The sequence below is a fragment of the Ambystoma mexicanum genome, chromosome 6p (assembly GCF_040938575.1).
Source record: "Ambystoma mexicanum isolate Mex_15411 chromosome 6p, UKY_AmexF1_1, whole genome shotgun sequence".
In the NCBI taxonomy this organism is placed as follows: Eukaryota; Metazoa; Chordata; class Amphibia; order Caudata; family Ambystomatidae; genus Ambystoma; species Ambystoma mexicanum.
In genome coordinates, this window is record NC_090935.1 from 496198926 (window position 1) to 496218351 (window position 19426).

The 19426-nt window shown below is 51.4% G+C and overlaps 1 protein-coding gene across 4 annotated transcripts in view; it reads right to left on the reverse strand.

The window, feature by feature from the left end:
• MIER3 (MIER family member 3) overlaps window positions 1-19426 on the reverse strand; it is a 465034-nt gene that overhangs the window by 233753 nt on the left and 211855 nt on the right. For all 4 annotated transcript variants that reach the window (XM_069627312.1, XM_069627309.1, XM_069627311.1 and 1 more), the window contains exon 10: window positions 16379-16460. In XM_069627312.1, the coding sequence (XP_069483413.1) occupies window positions 16379-16460 (82 nt within the window). The remainder of the gene's footprint in view (window positions 1-16378; window positions 16461-19426) is intronic.

Below are 19426 nucleotides of genomic sequence, written 5' to 3' on the forward strand. Positions count from 1 at the left end.
CCTCTTGAATGCAGATTTTCGGTGTGCGCTCCCCACCCTTCCAGGGAGGCATCCGTGGTCACTGTCTCCTGGTGGGCTGGGGTCTGGAAGTCCATTCCCGCCGTCAGATGCGCGCGGGTGCCCCACCACCGGATCGCTCGTCGGAAACTCTCGTCGAGTGTGATCCTTTCCTCGAAGCTGCCCGTCGTTTGGATCCAGCGCGCGTCCAGGAACTCCTGCAACGGGCGCATCCGGAGCCTGCACATGGGAATGAGGTAGATGCAGGAAGACATCATTCCGAGGAGGGACTTGATGGACCTCACCTTGGCCGCGTCGGCCACCAACATCCGCTGCACCTTGCCCAGGATGGTCCTGGTCCTCTCCTCCGACGGGGAGGCCAGAAGGGACACTGTGTTGAGCCTCGCTCCCAGAAACAGAGCGTCTTGCGCGGGTACCAGGTGGGATTTGGCGTAGTTCACGGAGAATCCCAAGTCCGTGAGAAGTTGGACGGTCCTTGCCGTATGAACCACGGCGAGCTCCCTCGTCTTGGCTCGGATGAGCCAGTCGTCCAGGTAGGGGTAGACGTGGATCCCTTCGCGGCGCAGCTGCGCCGCCACCGGTGCGAGGCACTTGGTGAACACCCTGGGTGCCGACCGTAGTCCGAAGGGGAGGGCTTTGAACTGGTAATGACGCCCTTGGACCACAAACCTGAGGAATTTTCGGTGCCCCTTTAGGATGGGAATATGGAAGTAGGCATCCTCCAAATCCAACGACGACAGGAAGTCTCCTTCCTCCAGATGACCCAGGACGTGCTGGAGGGTGACCATCCGGAACTTTTGCGCCTTGATGAACTTGTTCAGACGTCGCAGGTCCAGGATGGGGCGCCATCCCCCCGTCGTCTTCTTCACGAGGAAGTATCTCGAGTAAACTCCGGAGCCCCGAAGCCTCTTTGGGACGAGTTTGATGGCGCCCTTCCTGAGCATCGCCTTTACCTCCAGGAGAAGTTGAGGGACGTGAAGTTCTTTCCTGGCCACGGGGGGGACGCGCGGACACCTTCTTTGAAACTAGAGCGCGTGGCCCCAGGCCAAGGCGTCCAGCACCCAACGGTCAGTGGAGATGGACTCCCACACGCTGACGAAGCTCGCCAGCCGGCCTCCCACCGGGGTGCTTCGGTGGGGGCCCAACCCCACGGCCGGTTCAATCCTGCTTGGACGAGGCTTTGCCACCTTGACCTCCTTGGCGACGACGGCGGGGTCCGCCAGACTTGCCTCGTCCACTGTAGGCCTCCTGAGACGACGAGCGGGCGGCTTGACGGTAGGTGGAGAAACCGCCGCCGGAACCTTTGGAGGCGCCCTTGCCTCCGCTGCTCCGAAAGGGCGTCCGTCGTTGTTGCAGAACTCCAAGGGCCCGGGCCGTCTCGGTGTCCGCTTTAATGGCCTGAAGGGAATCGTCCACTGTTTTCCCAAACAGGTTGTTCCCATCGAAGGGCATGTCCAGGACTCTGGTCTGAACGTCTTGATGGAAGTCCGTAGCCTTGAGCCATCCACGCCGCCTAAGGCAAACGCCGTTGCCCAACTGGCGGAACCCAGTGTCGGCGATGTCCGTCGCAACGGTAATGGCGTGGTCCGAAGCCACCTCACCTTCCTGCAGGATCTCCGGGGCCTCTGCCCTCTTGTCGTCCGGCAAGAAGTCCAGCAGGGGAGCCAGTTTGTACCAGAGCTCCCTGTCGTAGCGGGCCAGGATAGCCAAGGCGTTGGCCGCTTTAATCGTCGTCGCTGCAGACGAGATGACTCTGCGTCCCATAGCGTCCAATTTCTTTCCCTCGCCGTCCGGTCGGGAAGTCGATGTGGAGGCCGCACCCCCCCCGCTTTTTTCCTGGCCGCCGCGGAGATGACGGAGTCCGGGGTAGGCTGCGCCCGGAGGCACAGGGGGGCCGTGTCCGGGACCCGGTACTTTTTCTCGTACCGGTCTCTTCTAGCTGGCATCGTGGAAGGGTTCTTGAGGAGGGTGAGGCCCTCATCCCAAATGTCGTCCAATAGAGGCACTGCGAGGACCGTCTTCCTCTTGGCCTCGCGCCGCTGATAAAGGAAACCTTCCTTCTTCTCCTCAGGGCAGAGTTGGAAAAGCTCGGATGCCCTGGTGATCATGGAGTGGAACGATCCAATCTCGTTGGGCGGAGAAGCCCTGGTGGGAGGCGACGACGGTACATCCTCGTCGTATACCTCGTCGTCCGTACCCGTCGCTGCCGTGTCAGTCCCCGTATCATCCCCTCAGGTGGACGGGGAGGAGGGCTGGAAGGGGCGCGACGGCTGAAAAGGAGGCGGAGGGTGGATCCTTCTTTTCTTGGCAGGGGGAACCCCAGAAGGTCCCGGTTCTGGGTCCCCCGACGGGAGAGGTTCCGTCGGCAACGGTAGTCTCGTCCTTATCTCTGAGCATAAGGACTGTGTAGCCAACAAAATGGCCGCCGAGTTGTCTCGCGGCGCTGGCGGAGGGGAATCCGACGGGCGATCAGGGGCCCCGTCGGTACCCTCGACGATGTCGTCATCACCTGCGTCGGGATCCATCCCGACGGGCCGGTCTTCTTCCACGCCGAGGCCGTGGCTTAAGACCTCGACCAGCTCCTCCTCCGAGGTTGAGGCCGAATCTACGACGACGCCCTGCCACCCCTTTTTCTTCCCCACGGGGGATTTCACGGGGGTCCTATCGATGGGCACAAAAGAGGACTCCCTCCGAGGTGGCAGGGAGACTGAGCCCCGAGGTCGCCACCACTGGTGTAGCCTCCACAGGCTGAGCCAGGGCCGCCGCGACAGTTTCGATAGAGGGCTTGGCCGGATGGATTAAGGCCTTCACCACCTTAGGTGCGCTCACCGCCTTATCCTTGAGGGGGGGGAACACTGCCTCGCTCCCCCCTCCGCCTTCGAGCTCGACCGGGGCCTCTCCAGGAGCCTCGCCGGGTGCTCGGCCTTCCTCTTACCCGACCCAGAGCGTTGGCTCGTGGTTGGTGGTGCCGGGGAGGGTGCACCCAGCCTGGCGCCCTTAGAGCCCGACCGTTCGGCGCTCCTGGTGCCAGCGGACTCGCAGTGCTTGGCCTTATGTTGGACCCCCGTCGCCGGGGCGTCCTCAAAGGTCTTAGAAGACCGCTCGGATTTCTTCCTCTTCTTCTCGCCGGACGGGCTCTTCCCTTCCAGCCAGTTGGCGAGACGTTGATGGCGGTCCTTCATGGTCCGCTCCGACATGTTGCCGCAAAACGCACAGTCCTTCTCCATGTGCGTCTTGTCCTCATGTAGGCAGTAAAGACAAAAAGAGTGTTCGTCCTCCTTGAAGACGTTCTGCAGCTGGCATCCAGGGCAGACCCTGAACAGCTTTCCGGGCGTCGAGCTTCCCTTCTCCTGGGCCATGACCGGGCCTGAGAAACTTCTGGAGTCCTCCAAAAGCGTAGCTCGACGAAATCTTCACCCTTGAGGGGCGCAGACTAATCCGACACGGGTCCCCGTTGATCGGATGGAGAGTCGGTGGAGCTTGAGGCTCTTTTGACCGAAAAAACGAAGTTTTTGAGAAAAAACGTGAAAAAAATAGCACTAACGCTCGAGAGCAATAGCACGAGGATCCCAACACATGAACGTGCGGTAAAAATCTGAAGATGGCTGCCAGAGGCGGTGCTTAGGTAGAGGGCAGTCATTGGCTGTGGTCAGTATGACGCAGAGACCAGTGATTGGTTATTACTACGAAAGACAGATCAGAAACGAAACTGATACTGTTTTTTTCTTTACCGAGGATTCCCAGCCTGACGACGGGGAATATTCATGAGCATGTGAATCCATGCCAGACCCCATGCTGGAGAAGTAGTGTTCCTGCTGGGTAAACAGTGTTCAGGTGTTGTCATTACACCTGTAAATTTGAGCGTGTGCTGTGTTGGAGTGCTCTCTGAGATGCCTAACTGGGATATTTGCTGCATCTGCTGCCTTGTAGTAAGCCCAACCTCCCTTTGTCCTTCCTTGTAATCCCCCGCCCCAAACTAGAAGCACCTGTAGCCCGAACTGTGCGCCAACTGGGCGCATAACTTGAAACCAAGACATTCTCAGAGGTAGCGGGGAGCTTACTCCAACTGCAAGTCAGTTACCATCTTCCCCCGGCGGCCGCTAGTGCGTGGTCCCTTTTATTGTGTGATGTCCTTGAGAGCGGAATTCTTGCGGTGGCTCTCATCTAAGTCCCTTCTCTGACCAGGCTGTCTTGTGACATTGTAGAGTGGTTGCAGTCCTGTGGGTTTTGCTGTGGTGGAGGGTCAGCCCTGCCCAGTATCTGTCTCGGGTTTCCTCTTGGGGATCTTCAGTATTCTGGCGTGTTTAGGATTTGGGTTTCTATCCAATCCCAGGCTTCTTTTGGCGAATGAACAGATGGGTGGTTCCTTCATGGTGCACATTGAGCAGCGCTGGGAAGAACAGAGCATATTTGAAGGATTTGCGAGCCTTCTGGACCTCCCTGGTGTAGTCTGGGTAAAAGCCGACCCTATGGACGTTGTACATGATGGACCAGAGGCGCGGGCATTTGAAGGAGTGGGTCTCAATCCTCGAAATTCATGAGTTTTGCAATTATTGTTCGTGGCTGAGCGCCAGGCATGGGGCGTCCAGTTGGAACTCTATGGGGACATTCTATGGAGAAGAACTTGGAGAATTTTTGGGTGCAAATATGTCAGCCAGCCAATCTTCCAGATAGAGTTTGCCGCTGGGGCCCTCTTCTCTTTTGAGAATTCGGAGTGTCTGAATGTTATTCCTACTCGCACGACCCTCACTGTCCACGGCTTCATTTTCAAGTTGTGCTACTTTTTGGGTTGTGGGGGCAAGCTGTTTGCTTATCCGTCCTATGGCGTCTTCCGAGTTGGAGATCCTTTGTTCCGTTTCTCCCACTCTCGAGGACAGGTTGTGGAGGTCTTGCCGTAGAAAGGACACCTCTGTTGCTAGGCCCCCTATTTTCCCCTAAAGGGATGTCCGCGACTCCTGGCTGGCATTCATGACATCTGTCAGCGAGACATTGAGTTCTTCCTCTTCTGACCCTTCTTTTTCAGTGTTTGTGGTTGGGGGGCTCTGGAGGGGCCCAACCGTATAGAGGTCCATCTTGCTTTGGAGGGTTTGTCTTTTGGATTGGTCTTTTCCCATTGCGCCGCCCGGTGTAGACCCCTTTGTAGCAGTGGCTGTTCCTTAGGGTCGTCCTGTTGCACTGGGTGAAGCCCGGTGTTGTGAGCTATGCGTGTGCCCTGTTTTCCAGTGCCGACCTGTGCTCTAGCGGTGGGACCACCAGGTCTTCTTGTCGCTCAGGTGCCAGTGAGATTTTCCCCCCCGTTGCTTGTGGATGGGGCGCTCACTCCAAGTCGGTCTGTTGAGCAGAGTAGGGCATTGTGCGCGGTCCGCAGCCACAAAGGGTGGTTACTGGTGTACCCACACGTGGGTAGTGATCTCCGGCGTGTGAACAGAGTCTGAGGGATTCCTGCGTTTCCAGTGCTGGGTGGGCTTTCTCTGCAGTGGTCAATTCCTAGTCCTCTTGGCTCATGCTGGTCGTGTGTTTTGGGGATCTTCTAGCTAGCACACTGTTGCTGTTAGGCAGGTCATACGGCAATGCAGGTGAGCAGTGTTGTACCCCCGGAGAGGCGGTGGGTCGCCCGTCACACAGGAGCTAATGGCAGATGTGTGGACTTGTCAGGGGGCCCACCAGTGCGGAGTGCTCATCTCGCACCTTGTGGGGAGGGGTACAGCGTTCCCAGGTCAGGGTTGCGAGTTCTAGCAGTAGCCCCAGAGCCTATTCCACTATATGTACTACGTGTGGGCCCGTCACCTGGGGCTGTTTACCCTACAGTGTGTGGGGTCTGTGCACTGGGGGACTGCATCCCCTTGGAAGCGGTCCACGGGGGTAGTGCCCTGCTGCTGGCTTCTTTGAAGCCTATTTCCAGTCTTGTGGAGGAAGAAGTGGCCTTTCTCACTGCGAGCTCAGGGTGATGTGGCGTGTGTTAGCCCTGTTCCAGTTAGGCAGTCTTGCTTGGGGGTGGGGGGGGAGGGGGCGCCCGGGTTCGTGGTTATCCTGCTCCACGTACGGGTGACCTCTCCCGGGGGCAGGGGGGTGTGTGGAAGCAGGCCGTCGCCGTTTCAGGGTGGTGCATGTGCAATCGGGTGCCTCTCACCTTAATCCGTTGGCATGCGCCGTCCCCTGTCCTCTTGGCTGAAGCCTGGTCCGTCGCGGGAGGGATCACAGGTGGTGCCAACAGCAATCACGGGCATATTGTCAGTGTGCGGCTGCTTCTCCCTGCAGATTGCGCCTCAGCAGCACACTCTCCGCCTCTGTTCAGAGTTCGCCCTGCAGGTCATGAGGGTCATGGTGGTTTGGGGACAGCAGTCAGAGTGGCTCTTTGCGCCAGCCAAAATGGCAGCCGACACTCCACTGGCTGTCTTCAACCAGTTTCGTGCTCTTCTGGCCCCACTTCTCCGCCAGAATGCAGCAGGTTCTGTCTTGTTGGTACCGCCTCAGTATAGACTTGGTTTGGGGCTGGTTTGCAGTCTGGGGGGCAGGATATCGTAGGCCGAGAGCCGATGCAGCCAAGTCTATGCGCGGCTCGTGCATGCGCAGTTCTTTTGAATACTTTTTAGAAGTTGGTAAGCGGCAAAGATTATTAGAACAAGAGACCACAATATTCTTAAGCAGGCAAATATTTTTGGATACTCCAGAAGAGTCATACAATTCAATTTGCTAAGCCAAGGTCAATGGGCAAAAGTCTTGTATAGGATGAAGTACTTCTGGTAAGTAAATGGAAAAGTCTTTGCACAAGTTCTTAGGAGTCTGATGAAAAGAAGGGCCACAAGCTGATTAGACGCGAGTAGAAGTTGCAAGCACTCTACAGTAAGAGATAAGTTCTCTCAGACTTAACACTACCTTAGAAATGAAGAAAAAGATGAAGCTGATGACCTCCGTTCCTGTGCAGCTCTGCAGATCTCGCTGTTCCTGGGCCTCAGTCGTGGGGACAAGAGGGAGGACGTCTGAGGACTCCAGCAATGCACTGGGACGGTCAAAACACGCAACCAACAAACTTCACTTTCAGTGGCTGTTCAGTGTTTCAGCTCCTCGCGTCTATCGCAAATAACACTGCGGTTCCTGGCTGTCGAGATGGACTTTGCTTGCTTCTGGGGTCCTGCACTCTGTTGAGGGAGGCTCAGGCTTGGTCAGTACTGCTTCTTGGGAGTCTGGAGGATCTTCCAAAAGCTCTAGGCCAGCTTAAAAGTAACATACACAATCTGGTTTTCCTCTCCCTGGCTGTACAGTTTCCATCAGCAACTCTGTGGAAATTCAACCAGCTCTGAGATGGATGTCCAGGTGGCTTACTTTGAAGTGGATTGGTCCCACCAATTCAAGGAGAGAAGTCGTCCTTGCAGGGGCTTCCCTGTCGATGCAAACTTGGCGTTTCGGCACTGCAGCAGGGCATCACCGGGCTAACCAGCGGTCCAGGAGTTGCAGCAGGTGCCCTCTTCAAGCTAGTCTTCAGTTCCTCCATCCAGTGGTTGACTCTGCCTTCCAAGCCAAAAGACTCGCCTTTTATTTAATTTATTAACTCCAGGTTAGCTGTCAATCAGCCAGCAGGACGGCAGTCCTTGATTGGCAGTCAGCCGGCCAATTACTACTGAGTGCATTTGGGTCTCCTAGGAGACTAAGAACAGGGAGTTTCGGGCACCTCCCTCACGTCCTGCCTACCCCAGACACTCTGGAGCCAGAGGCGGGCTTCACTCGTGAATCCCGCCAAAGGCGAAATGAACAAAGAGACGAAACCTGGTTTGGCACACAGAGCAAACCTCAAGGACCTTTCCACAAAGAAATGACGAGAAAAAAAAAAAAGACCGGGGGCCATTTTGACAGACTGCTCCCATGGGTGCTTTACTGTAGCTGTTAACGCAGCCCGTGGTAAAGGCACACCATGGTAGTTCAAAAGAAACCACTGCCACCAGCCATTCAGTGAGAAAAGGGTAACATAACAAATGTTACATGAGGAACTAGACAAAGGGGATACTAGGTAACCCCTCCAGCACTCTATTGTAATATAGTGTGTGCTTGGTCAAGCAAGTTACAATGGTATATTAAGTCAATTTCACTTTACTGCTCTTGGAAACAGTAGTTTATCCAAGAGAAGGTATTTAAACCTTGGTGAAATCTGAAAGACTTCCCTGTGTCACTGTACTGAAGGTGTTGTGTGACAACGTAAAAGATGATGCCTATGGAGTTTGTCAGAATCCACAACCAAAAGAAACAGTGTATAAAATCACATTAAAATAAATGTGAGAGTGGGGAAAAAGGGTCACACTCTCCAGGTAAAAAAGAAATCAAGTCCTCAAAATCCAGCAAAGTTGCTGGGGGTCTCTAAGGTGGAGGAAATTAGCATATTTATGAGAATTCTCCCAAACAGAGGCTTGAGTCTCCGGCATGAAGACTGAATTTTTCAGCCAGTCTGGTCTCTTGAGGAGAGTTCCATGTGCCAGAGTATCGCATTTTCAGCAGTGTCCAGTGTGCTGATGTGGTAATGCGTTTGCTGAGGGTATAGAATTTTTTGCAGTCTTTATATGGGTGAGCCTCCGCCGTGGACAGTGGCACGCCTGCCCTTTTTCTGGTGGCTGCAACGACCAGAGAGACCGGTGTGGCATGACCTCGAATATACATATGGTCAGATGGAGAGGGACGAAAAGTTTATCCGCCCGAGGGTAGACAGCCCTTGTTCGGGAGAATTATTTCTGTGCCAATTCCCCTTCTACCTTAGAGACCACCAGCTCTTTCGCTTGATTTTGGGACTTTTATTTTCATCCTGGAGAAAGTTAACCTTTTTCCCACTCATGTATTTTTATGTGATTTGAGTCCCGTTTCTTTTTTGGTGTCTGACAAACTCCATAAGCATCACCTATTTACATTGTGACACAGCACACACTGCAGTGTCAGGAAAATACTTGGGATTTCTGCTAAGATTTAAATACCTTCTCTTGGATAAACTACTGTTTCCAAGAGTAGTAAAGTGAAATTGACGTTACTTACCTTCATCTCTTTGTAGACCCAGCACACACTTTGCCTACCTTCTCAAGTAATATTTGTGTTACCCTTTCTACAATTAATGGCTCGTACAGTGGTTTACTTTTTCCTATCATTGTGCGTTTCTACAGCAGGCTGCTCTTGCAGCTGCAGTATTGCATCCATGGGTGCCGATTTTGTCAAAAAGGGGCCGATCTTTATCCCATTTCTTGTTGGAAAGGTGGTTCTTGAGATTTACTCTGCGCGCCAAACCAAGTTTGGTCCCTTTGTTCATTTTGTCCTTGGTGAATTCACTGGTGAAGCCTGCCCATGGCTCCAGCGTATCTGGGAGGGCACGAAGCAAGGGAGGTTCCCAAAACTCCCTGTGCTTAGTCCCCTTGGTTACAGGAATGCACCCAAAGGCGATTGGCTGGCTGTCCTTTGAGGACAGCCCACCTGCTGTGTGAGTGATAGCTAGGCTGCGAATGAATGGGAGACTTGCATAAATAGGTTAGTTCTTTTGTAAAGAAGGCAGAGTCGACCACTGGAAGAAGGAACCGAAGAAGAAACTGAAAAAGCTTGCTGCACCCTCCTGGACTGTTGGTTTGCCCAGTGAAGCCCTACTGCAGTGCTGAAGCTCCGAATTTCTAATCTAGATGAGCCAGGAAAGGACTTCTCCCCTTGGCTTGGTGGGACCAATCAGCCCCAAGACTAATTCAACTGGAACACCCCTTTCTCTGCTGGCTGTACTTTGCTGCTCCAGGACAGTACCAGGGGACAGGAACACCAGAATCGAGTGCATCAACTTTAAGCTGGACCCCGAGCTCCAGGAAGATCCTCGGACACCCTTGAAGCAGGACTGACGAAGCCTGAGCCATCTCAGCGTGTCGGACCCCAGAAGCAAGGAAAGTCTACAAGGTGTCCGGGAACCACAGTGGTGTTATTTGCGAGTAGCTGAAACCGCAAAGTGACGCTGATCTGAATTGCGTCCATTGCTGCTGCCGACCTTCGAATCATAGTGCAAGAGTCCACAGACTTCCTCTTCTCATCCCCACGACTGAAGCCCAGGAACAGGATCTGCAAGACTACAACAGGAACAGAAGCCTGCTGGAACCTTTTCATCAGACTCAAGGTACTGTGAACTAAGGGGTACTTAGCTCTTTTGTGTAGCTTGCTTGCTCTCACTGCAAAAAGGCACAAATTAGTAGAATAGATCCCAAATACTTTCTTGGGCAGTGCAAATCGTTATAGTTCACTAGAGGGCTCGATTCAGTTCCATAGGCATAGGCCAAAGTCAATGGACTGGTGTCTTGGATAGGAAAGAGCAGGTCTTGAAGTAAACAGTAAAGTCTTTGCCAAAGTTCACAACAAAAGTAGTTTGTACGAAAAAGAATCATATGTTGGGTCACAAGCTGATTAGGCCTGTAAATTGGGAAAGTTCCACAAACTGTCAGAGCGAGAGAAGCGTTCTCTCAATCGGGTTGGCACAATACCTTAGTATGAAGCAAAAGATGCAGCTGAAGACTATGGTTCCTGAGATCTCACTGTTCCTGAGCCTCAGTCGTGGGGACAAGAGGGAGGACGTCGGGGGACTCCTGCACCGCACAGGATCGTTGGAAAACGCGGACAAAATGGAGTCACTTCAGTTTGAGTAGCTGTAATTCAAGCACACAAGCTGGTGTGCTTCCCCCTGGTTAATCCTAACCAGCTTTGAGAATGGTATCCAGGTGGCTTACGAGTTGATGGTCCCACCAACTCCAAGGAAGAAGTCGTCCTTGAAGGGGCTTCTCTGTAGAGATGAACTTAGCAATCCGGACCTGCAGCAGGGCTTCACTGGGAAAACCAATGGTCCAGGAGTTGCAGCAGCTGTCCTCTTCCAGCTAGTCTTTGGTTCTTTCGTTCCAGTGGTCTACTCTGCTTTCCAGTCCAGGAGACTCTCCTTTTAAACTGTTTTCTCTCATTCCTTCCAGCCTAGATGCCACTCGCCCAGCAGGGTGGCTGTCCTTGCCAGACAGCCAGCCATTCACACCTGAGTGCATTTGGGTCTCCTAGGAGACTAAACACGGAGTTCGGGCACCTCCCTCACTACCTGCCCACCCCAGACACTCAGACGCCAGAGGGGGTCTTTAGGGTTTAGGTCTTTACATTGAAACTGTAGCATCGAAATGCCACAGCATCGAAACCAAAGCATAGTCTACCAATGCATAGACAGGTTATTACATGTAAAAGGGCTTTTCCATCTAAACCTGTCCATCGAAAATATGAAGGCAACATTAATGTTTTTTTTGTATATTGGGGAGGAGTGCAACTTCAGTGCAGTGGCACAAGGAAGTCTTTCAGATTTCCTCAATGTTTAAATACCTTCTCTGGGATAAACTACTGTTTCCCAGAGCAGTAAAGTGAAATTGACTTGATTGAATTTACTGCAGCTGCAGTTAAGCACACCAGGAGTCATTTTTGTCAAAATGGCCCTGTCTTCTTTTTTCGACATTTCTTTGTGGAAAGGTCCTTCTTGAGATTTACAGTGCCCGCCAAATCCGGTTTCGTCGCTTTGCCTTTGGCAGGATTCACGAGTGAAGCCCGCCTCTGGCTCCAAGGTTTCTGGGGTGAGCAGGAAGTGAGGGAGGTGCCCGAAACTCCCTCTGCTTAAGTCTCCTTGGAGACCCAAATGCACTCAGTGATTGGCCGGCTGATTGTCCGGCAAGGACAGCCACCCTGCTGGGTGACTGACCGCTAGGCTGGAATGAATGGGAGAGAACTGAATAAAAGGCGAGGCTTTTGGCTTGGAAGGCAGAGTCGACCACTGGACGAAGGAACCGAAGAACAACTTGGAGGACGCCTGCTGCAACTCCTGGACCGTTGGTTTGTCCGGTGAAGCTCTGCTGCTGTGCTGAAACTCCAAATTCGTATCGACAGAGAAGCCCCGGCAAGGACGACTTCTCCCCTTGAGTTGGTGGAACCAATCAACTCCAAAGAAAGGCATCTGGACATTCTCTCAGAGCTGGTTGACTTTCCAAAGAGGTGCTGCTGGAAACCGAAACGCCAGGGAGAGGAACACCAGATTGTGTGCATTGCTTTTAAGCTGGCCCAAAGCACCAGGAAGATCCTCAGGACTCCCAGGAAGCAGGACTGACCGAGCCCCTCAACTGAGTGCGGGACCCCAGAAGCAAGGAAAGTCCATCTCGAAAGCCAGGAATGGCAGTGTTGACATTTGTGGTAGATGTGAAGCGCTGAAACACTGCACAGCCACTTGTTTTAAGATTGCCGGTTGAGACCGTTGACTGTCCCATTGCAGTGCAGGAGTCCCCAGATGTCCTCGCTCTTTTCCCCACGACCGAGGCCCAGGAATAGGGAGATCTGCAGAGCTGCTCAGGAACAGAAGTCAGCTGCTGTACTTTTTTTTGCTGGAGGTTGGTCCGGGGCCAATGGCATCTATTTCTGAATCTGACACCCGGGTGTGCTGGGTCGAAAGGATGTCCAGCGATACATCCCTCGGAGGGGTCGAGCGGTAGGCCTATTGGGCTCCGCTCCGTCGTCAGCATTTCCGCCGGCATCTCCCTTATCGTCCCCATCGGGATTTTTGCCGTCGTCCACCACTTCTTCCTGGATCGTGTGGACTGATGCCTGGTTCCCTCCCTCATCCGAGGAAGAAATCTCTGTGCCCTGGAGGCTTCCTTTCGCCCCCCCTCTATTTGTACCCCAGGGAGTCGGCATCGGGCTCAGGGATTGTTAGGCAAAGTTTGTATGCAGTACCCTCTGGGAACACTACACACAACTAGGACTACAGGTGTAAGCAAACCCACCTTTGGTAGAAGTCTGTACTACACAGTTTTGGTAGCGTGTTGAGCAGCCAGGCTCATCTCAAGAGGGGAATGTGAGCAGTAATGAGGTTCCACAAATGTCTACAATCACAGGTGTTCAAATAACATCTTATAATCAAGGTTTCTTTGATAACTACATATAAATTTATCCGTCAGTTATAAAACATTCAGTAGAAGGCAATTTTATAATAAACACAAATATACTTCAATACCATTTCAGAATACTTCAAGAGGAGTAAAAGGCAAAGGTTATTAGAACATGAAAGCTTACAATTATTCTTAGACAGTGCAGATACTTTGAGTTCACCAGAAGAGTCAATTAAATTCAACAGGCTAGACCAAAGTCAATGGGCTACAGTCTTGGACAGGATAAAGCGGTTCTGGTAGTTAAACGGAAAAGTCTCTGCACAAGTTCTTGGAAGTAGTTTGTAAAAAGATGAATCATAGGTTGTGTCACAAGCTGATTAGGCCTGCGAGTTGCAAAAGTTTCAAGCACTTTCACCTTGAGAGGTAAGTTCTGTCTTGTTTTACAGTACCTTACAAAGAAGAAAAAGGCAGCTAATTACTTCTGGTCCCGGCAGTTCCTGCAGATCACGCTGTTCATGGGCCTCAGTTGTGGGTACAAGAGGGAGGACGTCGGATGACTACTGCACTGGGACAGCCAAAAGCTAGCAACTGGCAAACTTCAATTTCAGTGGCTGTTTCGCGTTTCAGCTACCACACTGGTAACAACGCTGGTTCTGGCTGTCAAGGTGAACTGTCCTTGCTTCTGAGGGCCCAGTCGGTCTGACGTCGTGGGAGTCGAGGATCTTCCAAACCATGTTCGGCCAGCTTACAAGTAACGCACACAATCTGGTGTCCCTCTCGTGGCTTTAGGTTTTCCTGCAGCACTCGGAAGAAACGCAACCAGCTCTGAGATTGGTGTCCAGGTGGCTTACTTGAGAGTTGATTGTCCTACCAACTCAAAGGGAGAAGTCGTCCTTGCAGGGCTTCTCTGTCGATGTGAACTCAGCTATTTGGACCTGGAGCAGGGCTTCACCGGGCAAACCAAAGGTCCAGGAGTTTCAGCAGCCGTCATCTTCAAGCTCTTCTTCAGTTTCTTCGTTCCAGTGGTCGACTCTGCCTTCGAAGCCAAGAGACTCTTCTTTTATTCAGTTCTCTCCCATTCATTCCAGCCTAGCTGCCACTCACCCAGCAGGGTGGCTGTCCTCTCCTAGGAGACTAAGCACAGGGAGTTTTCGGGCACCTCCCTCCCACTGAGCCAGGAGGCGGTCTTCACTCCTGAAGCCCACCAAAGGCGAATGAACAAAGGCCAAACCTGGTTTGGCGCGCAGAGAAAAACTCTAGAAGGGCCTTTCCACAATGACATGGCAAAAAAAAGAAGACCGGGAACCATTTTAGCAACAATGGCTGGGCGCCATCTTGAAAAACATGGCTCCCGCGATTTAACGTTACTGGAGCTATGATTAGTTTGCGGTCGGGAAAAATCATGGTAGTTGGTTGTAAAACCACTGCCACCAGCCATTCTGAAAGAAAAGGTTAACATTTGACTGTTACAAGTATCTAGACACAGGGGATACTAAGATAGGGTGTGCTGGGTCTAGGAATTTAAACGAGTAGTAAAGTCAATTTCACTTTACTTACTCTGGGAAACAGTAGTTCATCCCAGAGAAGGTATGTAAACCTTGGGAAAGCGTGAAAGACTTCCCTGTGTCACTACACTGAGGGTGCTGTGTGACAAATGAAAAAGATGATGGATGCCTATGGAGTTGGTTATACTCCATAACAAAAGAAAAAACTGAGGTTAAACATCAAAATACATGAGAGAGTGGGAAAAGTGGTCCCACACTCCAGATAAAAAAAAAAATCAAGTGCTCAAAATCCAGCAAAGTTGTTGGGGGGGGGGGGGGGGGTCTCTAAGGTGAAGGGAATTAGCACATTTTTGAGAATTCTCCCCAATGGGGATGGCATCCTCTTCTCCGGTGTCCTCGCCACTGGCTTGGCTGATGCCTCCCGTCTCGGGGGCAGAGTTACTCTGGGCACTGACAGGGCTACCTTGTCTGGGTCAGCCCACTTGGCCTTTGAGATGGTGGCCCCCCCCACCAGCTCGATCGTAGACTACTTCACCTGGGCCTTCTGGGGCAGGTCGGTCATCTTTTCCTGCACCTTTGTTTCTCTGGCTTTTTCCAAAGCTTCGCCGATTACCTCTTTGAGGAGGAGCTGGAGCGATGGAGGGAGGGAAACAGATGCGCGGTGCCCCCAACGGAAACCGACTCACGGTGCTTGGCCTCATCTTGGGCCCCCATGGATGGAGCACCCTCAAAGGACTTGGAGGTTCACTCTTGGGACAGGCCGGTCCTGGGTGAGGCATGCCCCCGCTTCCATAACGGGGTAGAGGCCTTGGCGCTGAGCCACGTGACTATCCTTCACGGTTCTCTTGGAGAACCGGAGGCAGATTTTGCAGTCCGCTTGCTTGTGATCCGGATGGAGAGAGGCATTGAAGGTGTTCTTCCTCCACAAAAACGATCTGGAGTCTGCAGCTGGAGCAGAGCTTGACAAGGGAGCATCCCTCCTGCTCTGACATGGTCTGGAGTGCTGAGTAGGCCGATGGCCTTCTGGATTCTTCGATGAATCTGCAACGATTCTGCCCTTGAGGGGCGTTGAAATTCGCCAAAAAACGGGTCCCGGCTTGTCAGCTGATATATGAAAGATCATGCAGGCTCTACTTGACAATTAAAAAAAAGGAAACAAAAAAGCGCACAAAACTTAAATCCGCTCACGGAGCAAAACACGAGGACTCCCAACACTTGAATATGCTGTAAAAATGTGAAGATGGCTGCCAGAGGACGGGCTGGTTTACGGAGAGGGCGGTCATGGGCTGGGGGCAGAATGACACAGTGCTCAGTGATTGGTTAAGAGGAGAACTACAGTTTGAGAGTGAAACATTTTTCTTACAGAGGATTCCCGGCCTGACAACAGGGAATATTTATGAGCATGTGAATCCATGCCAGACCCCCATGATGGAGAAGCTTGTTACACAACGATTTTGGAGCTTATGGTACTTTTTAAACTGTTGCATTGTACTGCATAATGCCATAAAAAGTTTTAAAAAACGGTAGAAAATATCTGCTGCCACCAGCCTTTCCTGCACCCATTGTAAGTGTAACAACTTAGTTTCAAAAGAAAAAGTTCTAAGCATATAAAATATCATAACTGTACTTTAAGGTGATGTGTGCAGGTTAGAAAACACAAGAAATACAACAAGTGAGACAGTCGTCCATTACGGATGGCCTTCGGAACTGTTCATGTTGCTCCATAAGAGAGAAAACAAAGGAAGTAAAACGGAGGGCTTTAAATACCTCCAAAAAGTCTGGTGAGCAGGCAAACAATAGGAAAAAGGTTGCATGTCATATTGATCACTATGGATGGAAAGCAACAAAATCTTTCCTAAAAGTAGCAAATGAGTAGCTGCTCCACTGTCTTTCTGATGCCCGTAGTGAGGCAATTGAGGCCTTAAACATGCTAGCACAAATGTATTGACAAAAATAGATTACCTCGTTCAGACTTTCCGCTGCAGCAGTATCTCCGAACCGCTTCCTTTACATTGAAGCTACACTTAAAAAGTTCATAAAGTGCCTACAACAAAGAAACAATTATGGTATTTCAAACCTGAAACTACAATCATGCCATAGAAATAGTATACATTTCTATAAATATTTCAAATTAAGTCGTTTGCAACAAATAAAGAGAAACAAAATCTGTAATGCCATTCCACTGTCATTAACCCAGGAGAAGACACTGTAGTTCAACAATACTTAACGTCACATTAACTCCTCCATAAGCATGGTAGCATCCAGTTTCCTTATAGATCCCTCTACAGTGTAGAGCACAGCCCCATTTAGTCAAAACCTGGCAGTGTAAAAGGGCTTACTGCAAAATGTAAAGGGCTATAGTATGGGTTTCCACTTTGTTGGGTCAATAGGTGTTTGCCCTTTTGCCCCCACTTCCTTCTGCTCCAGTCATGGCTTGTTAAATCAGCTCAGATCCCAGTTTGCCCGCCTGCCTCGGTTAGGTCAATGTTCATAAAAATGGTAAATCTCCTGACCTGGGTGAACCCCAGAACTTTTTGCTTTACTGGTGGATTATTTTTCCCTTAATACCTCTGAGTGGGAACCTTTTTGCACACCCCCAGAATCTTTTACTCTATTTATGGGTGTCATTTCTTATACTCTCCATAGTGTCTTTTTAAAGTTATCCGCTTTGACATATTTTTGGCAATAAGTGCTGTTGCCCTAGGGACTCCACTTTTAATTTTCTCTAGCTAACCTTGAGAGAACTCCCAGCTTTTTTGCTGGCCTTTTTAAAATGCTAACCCTGGAGTGAGTGAGCCCTTTTTCTCACTCTCTCATGTTATGACCTGATTTGGATTATATGTTTCCTTTGTTTTTGGAGTCTGACAAACTTCATAGGCATCTACTTTCAGTGCAGTGACACAGAAATCCTTTAGATTTCTCCCAAGATTTAAATACCTTTTCTTGTGTGAACTACTGTTCCCAATAATAATAAAGTGAAATTGACTTTACTTGCCTTTTCTCTCTGTAGGTCAAGCACACATCTTACGTGGAGTGCTGGGGGTGGGGGGGTTACTTAGTAGCCCCTTATCCGACCTACTCATGTAACATTGTTATGTTACCCTCACTACTTTAAAATGGCAGGTGGCAGTGGTTTAATTTTCCTACTATGGTGCTTTTCTACAGCAGGCTCAATCCTCAGGTGCAGTATAGCACCCATGGGTAACCATTTTGTCAAAAAGGCCCTGGTCTTTTTCGCCATTTTAGTTTAGTGAGGTCTTTCTTGGGTTTTACTCTGCACGCCAAGCCAGGTTTGAGCCCTATGTTCGTTTTGCCGTTGGCAGGCTTCAGTACTGAAAGTAGAGACTGGTTCCAGTGTGTCTCGAAGGGCAGGAAGTGAGGGAGTTTCCCGAATCTAAACTCCTGTCCTTTGTACAGATGCCTGTATGCACCCAGTTCTGATTGGCTGGCTGTGATTGCAGGACAGCCACCCTGCTGTGACAGCTAGGCTGTGCATGAATAGGAGAAACCTGCTAAAAAGGCGACGGTGTTGGGATTGAAGACAGTCGACCACTGGTAAGAACAACCGGACGAAGAAACCGTGAACAAAGCTTGCTGCATACTCCCGGACCTTTGAACTGCCCAGTGAAGCCCTGCTGCTGTGCTGAAACTCCCTTTTGCTGATCGACAAGAGAAGTTCCGGAAGGGACTACTACTTCCCTTGGGTTAGTGGGACCAACTAACCCCCGAGATGAACTCCTCTGGACCACATTCCCCGACTGGCTGTACTTCTTTGCTGCTGCAGGAACCGAGTGCCAGGGGTAGAGAAATCCATAGTCTACTGCAATGCCTGTGATCCGGCCAGAAGCTCCAGGAGCCTCCGCAGGACCCTCCAGAAGCAGGACGACCAGAGCTTGAGTTCCGAGGACTCAACGAGTGAAGGAGGCCCAACCGGTATCAAAGATCCACAGTGGTGCCGTTTACAGAGCTCTAAAACCGCTAAGTGCCGCTGACCCGAAAAGAGGCCGTAGCTGCCGTTGACCTCCGAATTGCTGCCGCAGGAGTCCTCCCTCTTGTCCCCACGACTGTGGCCCAGGAACCCAGGCTCAGCATTGCTGCCACCAGTTGGACCACTTCTAACCGCAGGTACTGTTCTGACTTGGGGTACTAACCAGTGTATTTAGCTTTGCTCTTCTCAGTTGAGACTTGCAGTAGCTACTTTTCTAGAGTTGATTCCAGCTCTACCCTTCACAAGTGTAACAGCGTATTCATTTCAAAAGGTTACATTATTCTTCCTAGCAGGAAGTCTCATATGCTGGGCACTCTAGCGAGTTCCTCATAGGAATGAGAGTCCTTACAGATAGGGCAATGCACATCCGCCTACTGGCAGATAGATATAGACAGTGTCCAGCATATCAACACTGCCTGGGAGGCATACAAAGTAGTGATAAGGGGGGACATGATAGCCGCCGCAGGGGACGCCCAAATATCCATCACTTCCCAACTGACGCATGCAGAAGACGAGCTACAACACCTAGAGACTGCAGCCTCATCAGACCCTGCCCAAATATGAAGAGCGGTTGAACTAAAGCAGGCCTGCCTGCTGCACTGGGAGGCGCTCGGGAGGCTCAGCTATGCCAAGCACATTGAAAGAAGCCATGCCCTAGGCGACAAACCTGGGAAGTTGCTAGCATGGCTATATAAACGAGAGGCCCCTAGACAACCCATCTGCCAAATCCGGGACGCAGCAGGGCTAGAAACATACTCACAAATGGATATCAACCGCACTTTTGCAGAATACTACCAGAAGCTATACACTGACCCCTCACCCCCCACTGACATGGCAATAGAGGATGTGTTAGACATCATTAGGCTGCCACACCTCGAGGAACAAATGGCAGAGTCCCTGGAAGGCCCTGTCACCCCTGAGGAGGTAGCGACCGCCATCAGATCGCTGCCCTCCGGGAAAGCACCGGGACCAGACGGTCTCCCAGGAGAGTTCTATAAGACCTACGTAGATACACTGGCCCC